This window comes from Morone saxatilis, unplaced genomic scaffold, assembly GCF_004916995.1.
Source record: "Morone saxatilis isolate NCDOM2014 unplaced genomic scaffold, NCSU_SB_2.0 Contig5, whole genome shotgun sequence".
NCBI classification, from domain to species: Eukaryota; Metazoa; Chordata; class Actinopteri; family Moronidae; genus Morone; species Morone saxatilis.
Window position 1 is genome coordinate 14,966,514 of NW_023340095.1, and position 13,435 is coordinate 14,979,948.

Below are 13,435 nucleotides of genomic sequence, written 5' to 3' on the forward strand. Positions count from 1 at the left end.
TGCAGTGCCAGCTCTACCAGGTGACCTACCAGGGTGCCTTTTGCAAAAAGTTTTTTATCCATAGAACCAGCTTTATTTTGACCTGTAGACCAGATGCGGTCCAGCAAACTGTATATGTTCACTGTATTAAAAGCTAAGAAGAATTCCAGAAATAAAAGTCCAGTCCAAACTTTTGGTCGCAGTATCCAGTAGTATCAGACAGGCTTCCTAAGCCCCTCACTTTGCTTTATTGCTAGTGGAAAGCTGGTCACACACCACACAATCCATGCATTTAAATACTACAGATGTTAGCGCTACTGGTCGGTAATGATTTAGTGCCTTGACTTTTTTGGTACAGGTATAATGGCGGACTGTGTCCGTATGTGTGCAGCTAAAAGAGTTGGGTCATTATATCCCCTAGTTCAGTGGCACATTCTTTAAGCACTCTGCCTTTGAGTGTGTCAGGGCCCAGGGTTTTGCGTGGGCTTACACAGTCGGATGTGTTATTAGATGCAAGGTCTGTCTGACTGATGATGTAAATCATTGATACAAACTACACAGACAGCACAGAGTTTCTTCAAGAAATCTGTAGACAATCATACAAAGTGGCCACATGCTAGTCAATAGTTATTGTAAGTCATGAATAAGGATCAAGTCTAAGCATTTCCTGATAAACCAAGACAGCAAGCAAAGCAAGCGAATGGCTCCAGAGTTAAAATACTGCATCTACAGTTACAATCGTAGATTACGCTGTGACCAAAAGTGCCATTAAGGTTATATTTTTTAGGAAACTTTTAAATTCACTATCTTTTCTCTGTCATCTTTAATAAGAAAAACAAAGACAGAAGTAATTTAATTTTTTTCACTGTTTCGAATGGTGGAATATAACCAGTACATTAACTCAATTAGTAGTTAAGTAGGTATGACACCATATACATACTTAACTATAACTATGAGGGACTATAAATACGTTTTACTCCACTGCATTTATCTGACAGCTAGAGTTACTAATTAGACAGCTGGAGATTGTCACATACAAAACATATGAAGTGCTATAAATAAAATAAAATGCTGGGTTCAGAATTAAACTACCTAACAGTATATACAGATAAAGCTGAAACTTTTGGTCAATTAATCAATCACCCAATTAATCAATTATTTGATTACCTGATAATTAACTGGCAGCTATTTTTGCAAATAGTTTATAATTTTTAATGCAAAAATGCCAAAGATTTAGTATCAGCTTCACACACACACACACACACACACACACAAACACACACAATCACACACACATTTTTTTACATTTGCAGAAAATCCAGCAATGCAGCACTTAAAAAGCCATATAACATTTGTTTCTCTAATTCATTGCTTTTTATATGTATGTATTATTATAAGTATATAATATTAACTTGAACTTAAATAACATTTCCGATGGAGGACTTTTACTTGTAATGGATTATTTTTACAGTGTGATATTAGTACTTATGTAAGGGGTCTTAATACTTCTTCCATAGCTAATTATTTAAAAGGTGTCTGTTGTCACTTGTTAATCAGTGGCTATCATTTCAACTGTAGTTCCACGAGCACTTATATTACATAAAAACTGAAGAGGGATAATTTTTTGCTTTCAATGCACTTGCTCTCTCATTCGCCCACTCATACGCCGTTGTCTAACTCTTCCTTTGTCAGATCAGTCGGAGAGTCAGTTAAATCTATTTTAAAAAAATTTAACACTGAATTATATTCCTGTGTTTAATAGAAACACCTGGTCACTAAAGCCGAGTACTGTCTGAAACTCATTCAGAGGAGAGTCACTAAGCCAGGATGATGAACATTGACCTATTCAGATTGGCTGCTGATGCACATTGAACTGTGTAGGTGTGAAAGGAGTATTAGCGGGCCTTAATTATGGTCAAGTGTATGGATGCCAGATTGTATGGATTCACGCTGGTAATAGCACAGAATTCAAAATCCTTCAGCCTCCTTGTGAGCAGAAAATATTTTGATCTATTCGTGTGGTCTGACTTTCAGCCATGGGCTGTCCACTGACAGTGTGTTAGAGAAGGTTTTTCTATTCTGTATTTTATTCATGAGGAATTTTTCACAAAGGAAAGGATATGTTGCTAGCTTGAATTTTCATAAACAGTGAGGTTGTGGCTGGCTCCAGTTACCAAGTGAAACAAATCATCTAATTAAAAAGAAATGAGCACATAGAATAGATGCAGATCACTTCCAATGTGGTGACACGTCTCTATAGAGAGAACAACAACAGCCCGTAAACACCAGTGCAACAAGATTGCAAATAAAGCTGTGGCACAGTCAACCAGTTCACTTATGAATTACTTTAAGCCAACCACAAGTCTGACTGCAAATATTGTGACGGTGCAGGAGGAAAAGCTCCATCACAGGTGTCGACTGCCTGTCAACACAAACAAATGATAATGACATGTGGGGTGTAAACTGCAGTGCACAATATTCATCACCAGAGCAGGCAACTGATATTAAAATGACCTAAAAGGAAGAAGACATCCAGGCAGACAGCCTGATAAATAACATCAAAAATGGTTAAAAACAGCCTGCTTTAGAACACTCTTCAACAAAAAGAATATCCAACCGGAAGAGCTTTTAAACGACACAAAGACAAGTAAACACTGTCAAAGTGATCATCTTAAAACAGATATCCAGTGATTTATGCAGAAAGCATAATGCTCCATATATCCCAGAGGACTTGGCGTGTGGGTCCTGATTATGTTCAGTGTAGAATTCTCAGGTGCGGTAAACAGACTGACAGCTGTTCATCAGTCGCTCCATGCTTCAACTAATTAATGTAATTAAAACCTAATCCAACTCTTAATGTCATTGAATTGCACATGCACTGTTTTTTTAAATGCATGTTTATAACGATAGGCAGCAAAGCATTTACTGGAAATTGATTTCTGAATTAAATTCTGGTATTCGCAATTTATTAGAAGAATGCATACTATATACTGCTTAAAAACATACTTTAATTAGCATTTGTTTTGCCCTGAGCAAGTCATGTCTTTAGGAGCAGAATGGGGAGAGGTCAGCAAGGATTTGTCCTCCAGTGGGAACAAATGGATTAGAGACTGGCTACTCAGCAGAGCCTGTTTAATCTACTGTATGATTTATTCAGATTTGATTTATTCAGCGCAACATTAAGGAAGAAATACAGATTACAGACTGACACTCTAGCTCTGTTTAGTTTTTAGGTATCATAGCTTCTGCATGAACAAATATTTAGTTACACCACTGAGCAAAAGCGTTTCACATCAACAATAATAATCAGATGACATTCTGGAACTAAAGCTGTATTACTTCCAGGAACAGCACCTTTCTAAATTAATCTGAAATGACGATGGGAGACCAGTGTACTCACAACTGACATTGGCCTTTTGAAGCCTAGAGTCAGCACACATTTTAAATGAGATTTCTTGGTCATATTTTATTTGCTTGTCTAATTAATCTCTCGCTTAGAGGCAAGCAAAACAAGTAATATGCACAAGGACATTTCATATAAGGTTGTCAGTGGATATTTAAGATATTCTTACTGAGATGCATATGCATAATGTATGTCACATCCACACAAATACACAGGAATAAGGTGATTTAGGATGGCCATTTTTCCATAATTTATTGTACACTGGCCTTAACAACAAATAATACATTTCAAAGAAAGTGAAACATTAAATCAAAGCTGAGAAACTCGAACCGGTTATTTTTCTTTCATTGTGAAGTACAGAGGCAGAAAGCTGGCATAGAAATTGAGAGACATTTTTGAAACATTTCACATTGCTGAAGGACTATACAGCAATGCAGCTGCTCTTTAACCAAACATCTGTTTTGCCCCTGGTGGTGCCACAACAGCCTCTTTCTGCCTCACCCTCACATTATGGATGAATGAAGGTGAGGCCTTGGTTAATGTGTAGTGGTGTGGTTTCTCTTTTTTGTTCAAGTTCTGTCACAGGTTGGAATTTATTTAATCAGCAGGTGTTATTTTCTGCAAGTGCAGTTGTTCAGTGAGGAAGGTGTTATAGGGAAAAATCGTTGCTATCAGGCAAACAGCCTCTAGGTTTGAAGGATTTTTCACTCTTTGGTTGGATTAGTTTTCGCCTCCCCAATATCTTGTCTTCTCTGGTCAGTGGAGCAGGTATATGATGTTGGTCTGAATGGATGCCACAGGAATCAAGATGAATATCTTAGCTTCATGTCTGTACTGGCTCTGTGTCAGGACTTTCAGGTGTTTCTCACAATTTCTCTTTGAGCCCTCGACCCAAAGCTCCTTATTCTTTTTCAATAAGCTGATATGATCTATTTCATGTTGACTGCACCATATAAATACAGGCAAGATGGCTACCTGTCATGAGTGACAATTGTTTACTGTTCTGTATGAGAACGACATATTTGTACAGTATGATTCAAATTTGCATACTGCTCATCTATATAGCATTACACATTACACTAATCCATCTGTCTGAGCTGAACATGAAAGAGCCTTCCTGACAATTTAACACCAAGAGCCAAGTCAATACCTTCTTTGTGGTTAGACCCTAAGCTAATTGAAAATCTTTCGTCCAATAATGAGCATAAAATGTCAGAGCCAAAAGATATAGAACTGGCATTTAATCTACACTGAGGAACAATAATCCAATTGACCAGAGTCCTGATGAAGACAGAATGAACGCTGCTCCAGGATTAATGCCTGAAACGCAAAATTGTCAAATTCAAGTTCAGCTGTGTCTGAATTGCATTCTCTGCTAGTGGAACAAATGTAGACATTTCTAGGTGGACTGAAATACACTTGGTTGGTCTGTGTTATCTCACTCAGTAATATATATTGTATTATATTATATTAGTAGAGACATAGAGAGAGTTTGAGTTTGCATTTTCCTGTTTCTGCGTGGGTTTTCTCACGCAGTCCAAAGAAATGCAGCAAAGGTGAAACAGTGACTCTTAAATGTCTGTAGGTGTGAATCTGAGTGTGAATGTCTGTTTGTATGTGTCATCTCACCGAAGTACTCCAGGGTGTACCTCTGACCCTGAAAACAAGTGTTTTTTTTAAATAGATGGATGGAGAATAACATTACACAAAGAAACATAGAATCAGACTTACTGTTTAGCCTTCTATTAGTGCTGTGACAGCTTCTGATGGTTCCCTGTTTACATTGATTGTAAGCTGTGACAGGTGTTTCTTAGCAACCAATTTTGTACATTACTGGGCTTTAACAGCAAAATAAGCAACAGTATTAGTAGACCAGCAGTGGTTTATGTTGGGACAGTTTTATATTACAGGTTCATTCAGTATTGGATATTTTTTACTTTACTTTAAAATATACACTTAGGGCAATTCATTTGTATTATTGATTAATGTGCGTATTATATCCTTGATTAATCAATCAAGCAACTGGTCAATAATATGTCAGGAAATAGTGAAAAATGGCAGACACAACATTCCAGAATCCAAGGTAACGTCTTCAAATATCTTGTTTTGTTTGACCAATGTTCCTAAAGCTAGATATTAAGTCTGCCTGATACAAGCAGCAAATACTCACTTTGAAGAAGCTGCAACCCCAGAATAGTTGACATTTTCAAATCAATTGAGAGTGACAATTAACTAATTACCAAAATTGCTACAGTTGACGAATCAATCTTTTTCACAATTGTCAATCAATAATACAACTAAATAATTGGTAAAAATGGAATTCAATATACATACATATTTTATCAGTTAATTAATGTATTTGTATTTTTGTTGCAATTTGGTGACATGAAAGAGGTATTTTTATTATTATTTTATTTTCTGAGTTGCATTTGTTGTTGGAAACTTAATATTGTATGTACACAAGTAAAGACATGAGTTTAGAGTAACAACACATTCCGGGGTGTATTCACAAAGAATGGATTAGGGCCACTGATAGCACTATGAACTGAGCATTTTTTGCAACCGCTATCTGCCCTGTCTCAAGGTCCAATTTACAAGATATTGCGCTAATGATATTACAGCACAAATAGTGCAATTTGCCCTTGCTTTGCATCCGTTAAAGGTTCTGCAATTTTCTGTAGTGGTCCCACACACATGTCACATAACATGGTTAAGCAAAGTTTGAGCAGTTGCAAGAACAATACTTCCCACTCATATCTTAAACTGTTTGATTTGAAAGAAAGCTTAATATAATTATAACTATTCTGATTATATTTTAACTCTGGCTTTTTCATTCTTCCTATCTGTGGGCTGTCTCTCGTTTTTCTATGACTCACTCTGTATGGCGTGTTTCCTCAGAGTGAATGTTATTTGGGATGCTGTTTTCTCTCCAGTGCGTAACCGCACTGTGTTTCTCACAGCGGTAGGTTTTATGTTGTTTTACAGTTTCATTCCCTCATGGTGAATATCAGTTACTATCTGTGCACATATGATCATATGACATATGACATACTTCAGCTGGCGACAATCACTGCTGCCATATGACACCCTGTCTGACACCCTTTATAAATGTGCTCCAGTTACTACCAACTCTCTGAAGACATTAATACATTTACTCGGAACTGCATGTGGCTACTAGGGTCGCATAGGAAAGAGGCAATTTTGCACCAAATGTATGCATACTACACCAAGAGCACCAAGACAAAACTTGCTTGGCAGCACAGTTAATGGTGCATTTCATCCTTTGTGGGTGCTTTGTGAATTATACGCTTTCTCTTGTCTTATTTGTGCAGGTTTACCAGCCACAAAAGCTGCACAATCCTTTTGTGTATTCTCCCCACTGCGTTTGTTATAATAACTCTGGGTCTGGCCCTGAAGAGTTAGTAAACCAGTTGTATTAATGTTAGTATCACATAAAAATATTATTATTGTGAATTGGGTGTTGTGTCCAACCAGTAAAGGCATAATGTTTACTGTATTTTTATTATAGGGTATATGAAACACACATGAAACACATGACTGAGTGAATAAATACCAAAGTGTGCACTGTGGATTAATGAAATATAATCTAGTATGGTGAGTGTAATGTATTTTTTGCATGCTTATGTTTGGACTTTGATCATATCACTGCCACAACAATGAAGTCAGTGCAGTAACAGGACAATACTGTAGGAGGCAAAATGTGTGAAAATATTGTGATTAACTAACTACAGGGAAGCCAAGGGAATCCTCCTAATAAAACACGAAAACATGATTTGTGAAATTTTGGGGCTTCACGTAGACAATATGCTATTTTTTTCCATGCATTTCTATTTTCTTTCTGAACATGGATGTGTAAGATTAGGTTATTATTGATTTATGTATGTGGTGAACTCTGTGCTGACATAAAGCAAGTAGTCCTATACTATTGCACCAAAATAAAAAGACTGAGCTCTGCCATTGTATAGTTCACTCACACTGATTGTGATAGACTGCTGACCTGTTGAAACATTTTCCCTGACTTTTACCAAATGCTATAATAAGTTCCAGCATCACCACCAATCCCATGAAAGGTCATGTGCTGCTGTCGTAACACATCACAAGCCAGGAGATGCAGCGTGAGCAAAATAAAGGTTCAGCATTGAGCTAATATGACAATTTAACTTAATTAAATTGAAATGTATCTAGAAAGGTTAACTTTCTCCCAATGATTCCATATTGTATTATATACCAAGTATATAGTGTTTTATTTATCAACAAATACAATACAAAAATTAAAAAACAACATATTAAATAATAATGATGGATTTGTGTGAAAGAACAAAGGCATGCACAAACTGAATACATATTGAGATTCTTTTTGTCAAATGCAGATATCTCTTAGCTTTCATGTACTGTGAGGCAGTGGGCCAACTCATGTATTTAGCCACTGTTGTTTTATTAATTTTTGACTGAATTATTTTAAATTTCACAACAACTCATGTTTAATGATGTAGGTCAAAACAACAGAAATTTTCCACATTGGTGTTAGGAAAGATCAAATATGGAAGCCTTTGATTTTTTTAAGAACTTAAGGATTTCTTTTTAATCAAATATGTTACAAAAAGCCACAAGTAAGAATCCCATAAAATAAAATAAAAATAAAATATAACCCAAATAAACCTCAATTGAAACAGTAATGTATGTGCGCACTATGTCCCTGTACACTGCTTTCCACAAGCACAAGTAAAGGTTATAAATACAGTAGTCCTAGAAAATATGTCAAGTATAATCTTCATGTTAATTAAAACTATATAAAAATAGTGTGGATATGGAGGATTAGACAAATCTAATAATATGTATTCTTTTGCAACAAGATGGAGTGAGCAAATTAAATCTGCAATGATGTTTTTAGTTCATTTTCAAAATGCTCACTTGGATATGCAGTGAACTTTATCAGTATATACACAAAGTTTCTTTAGTTGCTTGACTGTCCAAATATATGCTGAATATACCCTCATTATACATCCACATTATCATTCCAAAGCTAAACTCAGAATATCAGTTTTAGAAAACGTCAGCTTTCAAATACTAACAGATCTGCCTGAACTACCAATATCTTGTGTGTCCCTTGGAATCTGCACCAGTCAGTCCTTTCGCAGTGTTCATCTCAGAGAATTGTTTGCTTTTATTCCCACTTGTGGATGGTGCTTTGCTCTATGTTCATGTGAAAATGCCACAATGCAATGGCAGACAAAATGACAGACAAGTAGAAATGCAAGTACTGAAATCTTGAAAGTATATGCTATTTCAAGTTTTCATGGGTAGGTAAACTTCATTAATGTTCGTTTACACTCCACTACACCTCTATTTAGGGGAAAGATCCCCAACATCACACATGCTGGCATCTGTCACTCTTGTCCTTTCCCCTGCCGCTCTGCAGAGTACATTTTATATGTATATCATCGCAGTAATCTGTTAAAACTGGTTATTTTCCAGTTTTTTGTAAAGCAAGCAAAACTGCCCTTACTTCAGACTTACAGACTTAAAAACAATACAACTTATATGCTTTGACTCAATGATTTTGTTATCTCCTAAGAAAATAAAGGATTCACATTTACCATTATTCCTCACAGTTGTCCTCAAAGTCTATGTGTGTATCAAATCTATCTTTAAAGCTCCATGAAGAGATATTTTCTATATTAACACAGAATCAAATGACTGTATTGTGAAAATGTTGGTGGTGCTGCTGATCCCACTGAGAATCAACTCTCCACCCTGAAGCTCTTTTCGGCTTTCAGCCTGTTTGAGCTGCTCATTGTTTTGGTTCGCTGGTCCATAGTGTCCCAGTTGCTCTCACCAAGAGTGGCACAAAACTTTGTGCAGCGGCTCCAAGGTCACAAGCTTACACAAGCTGGTTTTATGCTACATCCCCAGCGTAAAATGGCCACGTGCCAAACATTATGAGGGAATGGTGAGGAGGACTGAACATCAAACAAGACAAAAAAAGTTTAAACTAAACAAGAGCTAAAAGGGGAGTGAGCTACATTTGTCGAGTAGCCTGAGTCTGCTGGATGCATAATCAGTTTGCTCACTTGATCAAATATGAGGGTTCTGTTGTGATGAGTGTTTCACATTGGTTAAATATCACTCTAAGTCCTGGTGAAAGGCAGTTAGAGCATCTTCTGTTGTACAACATATTTCTAATTTGCGGTATATTTGAAACAGAGTGGTTACGAGAATAATTTCAAGGGGTGGTTGACAGTGTATTTTTACATGATGGGAGGGCTTTGCTGGTTGGTACAAATTACATTTGCTTGGATCAATTTGTGTAAACATCCCGGTGTGCATGATGAGTCATTCAAAACATTTAAACGTTTAACAAGAAAAAAAAGAGAGACTAATATAAATGCTTTTTTGGGACATGTATTTGACATATAACAAGAGATAACAAAATAATTAGTGCATGGAAACAGGATCAGAACTGTTTCTGACAGCAGCCTAGTCACGTTTTCACTGTCACTGCTGTAGTTCAAGCCTACAGGATGATCTAAATGACAGCAGGAATCATCTGTGCAAGGCATTCTATGAAATATTGAATAAATATATAAATATTACATTCATGTTTGTACTTTTTGTCTCAGAGCTGAACAAGTTCCCATTGAACTATCTCTTCATAAAACTTGACACTCCCTGCAGTGCACTTCTGCCCTATTACAAGTCCCCATTTAGCCTAGCAGGAGAGCAGAATCCCATGAATAAAATCTTTTATTATGCAGGAAAATGTTGATAAAAGAATGACAAATAAAGCGCCTTCTTATCTGAGGTCCCAATGTGTGTCAATTGAACTGATGTTGTCAAAACATGATAACAACACAGCACCAGCTGTAACCTCTCTTAAAATAGAAAGTCAAACTCAACAACATAACACACCTATTTCTGAAATCCTGCAGACTTACAAGGTAAACATTTTGACCCAAGCCATCTTTTTACCTTTTATTTATCAGTTCATTTTGATCAAAACCATTGTAAACCGCTTTACTGTAGAGTTACACACATTCAGCCTGTTGGGATAAAAAAAAAAAAACACCCAACATTATGGAATTAAAAGGCCATACTCATTTGAATCCTATAAGCAACTCAATACTTGATTGGGAAATTTAACCTCCTAAATTTTTCAGAAAGGAAAACTGACACCATGTAAATTCAGATAGATGGTTTACAAAGTAAAAATCTATTAGTTCTATAAATTCAACATTAAGTATTCAGTTGTGGTTTCACCATTTGGTTTTCAATTTCTTATATAATAATAATAATTCAAATTATTAGGCCCTTTCTTTGCCCTTTCTTTGCTTCCATCAAACGTCGGCCTCAAAGTGCCCAAATGTTATGTTTCAGGACTAGAGGTATTTACTCTTTCATGAGCAGAACAGACAAAATGTATAAAGCTACATTAAGCAATATTTGTGATATTAAATTGAATCTAGTCACTCACTGTAATGTAAAATGGCTGCTCGCAGCTATTGTTGATCTCACCCAATCAAAAGCCCCCATCTGCAGCTTTCAGCTCATTGTCATACAGTGGTTTGCTGCTACAAAACATGCAGCTTATAAGATTATTTAACTCATATTATTTTTGGTACAGTTTTTAAAGTAATTAATATTATTTGTTGGCTTCGGCCTGTCATTAACATGCAACACTGTGTAAAGCGACCAACAGTAGTAGCTGATACATGAAATGATAAACATGAAAATTGAATCTACTTATGTCTCATTAGTGTGAGTGCTAAGTTGATGGAACATGCTTTCTGTGCTTTTTTCCACATATCCACCACATCAATTAATCCTATTTAACCATGCAGTAGAGTCACTGGCATAAATATTTATAAAAACATTGAATTAATATGGTGGGAAATAACAAAACAGCAGGACTGAGGTGAAGGGGTAATGCTTGAAAAGACTTACCAATGTACAGGTTCCACTCTGGATCCAGATCAGCTTGATTGGCCAGGCAGCCCTTCATGACATTCAGGCAGTAGTTTTTACAGGGTTTAACTGCTGGCATGCCCTGACAGAAGGGGCAGTACAGCATCTTGGTCAGTGCTCGGATACATGCTGGAGTGCTGCTCACCTGCAAGAGCACAGAGTGTGACAGCAGCCCCGTTAGCAGATTAGCACCCGGACAGCTCCTTCAGAATCCATAATCATTTGAATCACATTCTATTATTTAATGATTGCATTAATTCCAAGAGGATTTTAATGTTTGTCATTTTCTTTTTTCGCAATGTAACACACTTTGCCTAAACACACCATAATTGAGGTTTCTTAGCAATTAGATGAGTGAGTTCTCCAGAAAAAAATATTTGTCTAATTGTCGCAGTTTAAACACTGCAAAATTCTATTGTCAATTTAGTATTTTGAAAAAGGCTGCAGTCAGAGATTCATATCAGTGTGTACGTTCAGAAATGCCACAAGAGCTGAGACAAGAGAGATGTTCTGCTGACCAAAGACTTTTCAATATTTGTGTCTGTGTATCTCTGTGACAATTAGAGCTGCATTTAAATAAATAAAATACTCAGCAGCCAGAATTAGCTATCAGGCAATTTGTTTTTCAGTTATTCATCTTTATCTGTTTTAATTTCCATTACTTTACATATAAAAAAAATATGATTTTGTGTGACAGGTGGAGTTTGAAGAAGACAGTGAAGTTTCATCAGTCATAAACACGCATACAGGAAATAAAAAAAAACCCAGACTAATAAATAGCACACACTGCCACTGAGATCTCAAAACTCTTAAAATCCAGTATTTGTTCTTTGCCTAAACATTTATATAAAAGCAGGGTTTTGTTAATATTTGATGATAATTTCAGTGTATAAATCAGCAACCACACATGCTCTTTTACAAACATTAGTTTAGAAATGCTGCAACATGTATTTCTGGACATATGAGCAATGCTAACACAGATGTATTATTATGTTGTGTTTGTATAGATGTATACTTACTATCTCAGTTCACATTTGAGTGGTTTTGGTCAGAACCACTGGATTATTAAAGTGGGTGAAATTAAACGAATACATTAGCCACAATTTATTTCATAATTAAAGAGAGTGGAAAATGACATAATGAGTCAGTTTAACAATCAATTGTGGCACTAATTGAGTTTTTCGAATTGGTTTCATAGAATGAGGCTATATTAATACAAAAGTGAGCTCCACATGTCACAACTCACTGAACATGACATTTTTCAAAGACAGATTATCACCTCAGACAGATTTATAACAATGAGAAAGGTGTGCAGATCTATACTTCAGTCCTTTCAGGGAGACAAATTAGATGAATTCTCAGCCTAATGAGGCCCTGTGGCACTCTGACCATCCAAGTGCAAGCAGCTGATCCAAATTAAGCATCCAACTCATTCAGGCTCTTTTCTTGAAAAAGCTCATGCGTCAATGGATAGGGAGTATGTTGTACAAATTGTAAAGCCCTCTTAGTCTTAAATTTCCCAATTTGTCTATTTATTGTAAATAAAACCAACTCAACTTGACTGGTGCAACTTGAATAGACTGTAGGTCACTTTGGTGTTATTGGTATAAGGGGGTAGGTATTGTGGGAACAAACTACAAGAAACAGTTTATCTGACTGAATTAGTTGTTCTCTGCTGTATTAGATTCACACCAAGAGTGCAACATCTTATAAGTGATTTTCTGTTTTGCTATGCGTAAGCTACTATAGTGACATTTCAGATAGCAAATACAAGACTGTGTGACCTGGTAATTTTACAGATTTCATAAGGTGATTTCTAAAGAGTGTGCTGCACTCTAAATTCTTATCCTCAACACTCAAATGCTTCCACTCTGGAGCCCTGTCAAGATGTTTGAAGCGACAGTTCCTGGGTCGCAGCTAATGGACGTTTTTTTCTGCATTCCTTAATGCACCAACAATCATTTTATTAAACATCTTTCAGGCTGAAATACCAGATTTCAAGAATATACAGACAGGTCACACAAGCACTGACTAATGTCTCATTTCTTTACAAAAGAAAAATTCAACTCA

At 36.2% G+C, this 13,435-nt stretch overlaps 1 protein-coding gene across 1 annotated transcript in view; it reads right to left on the reverse strand.

Moving 5' to 3' along the window:
* gpc6b (glypican 6b) overlaps window positions 1-13,435 on the reverse strand; it is an 83,973-nt gene that overhangs the window by 35,610 nt on the left and 34,928 nt on the right. Inside the window, exon 4 of the mRNA XM_035676042.1 lies at window positions 11,345-11,510. Within this exon, the coding sequence (XP_035531935.1) occupies window positions 11,345-11,510 (166 nt within the window). The remainder of the gene's footprint in view (window positions 1-11,344; window positions 11,511-13,435) is intronic.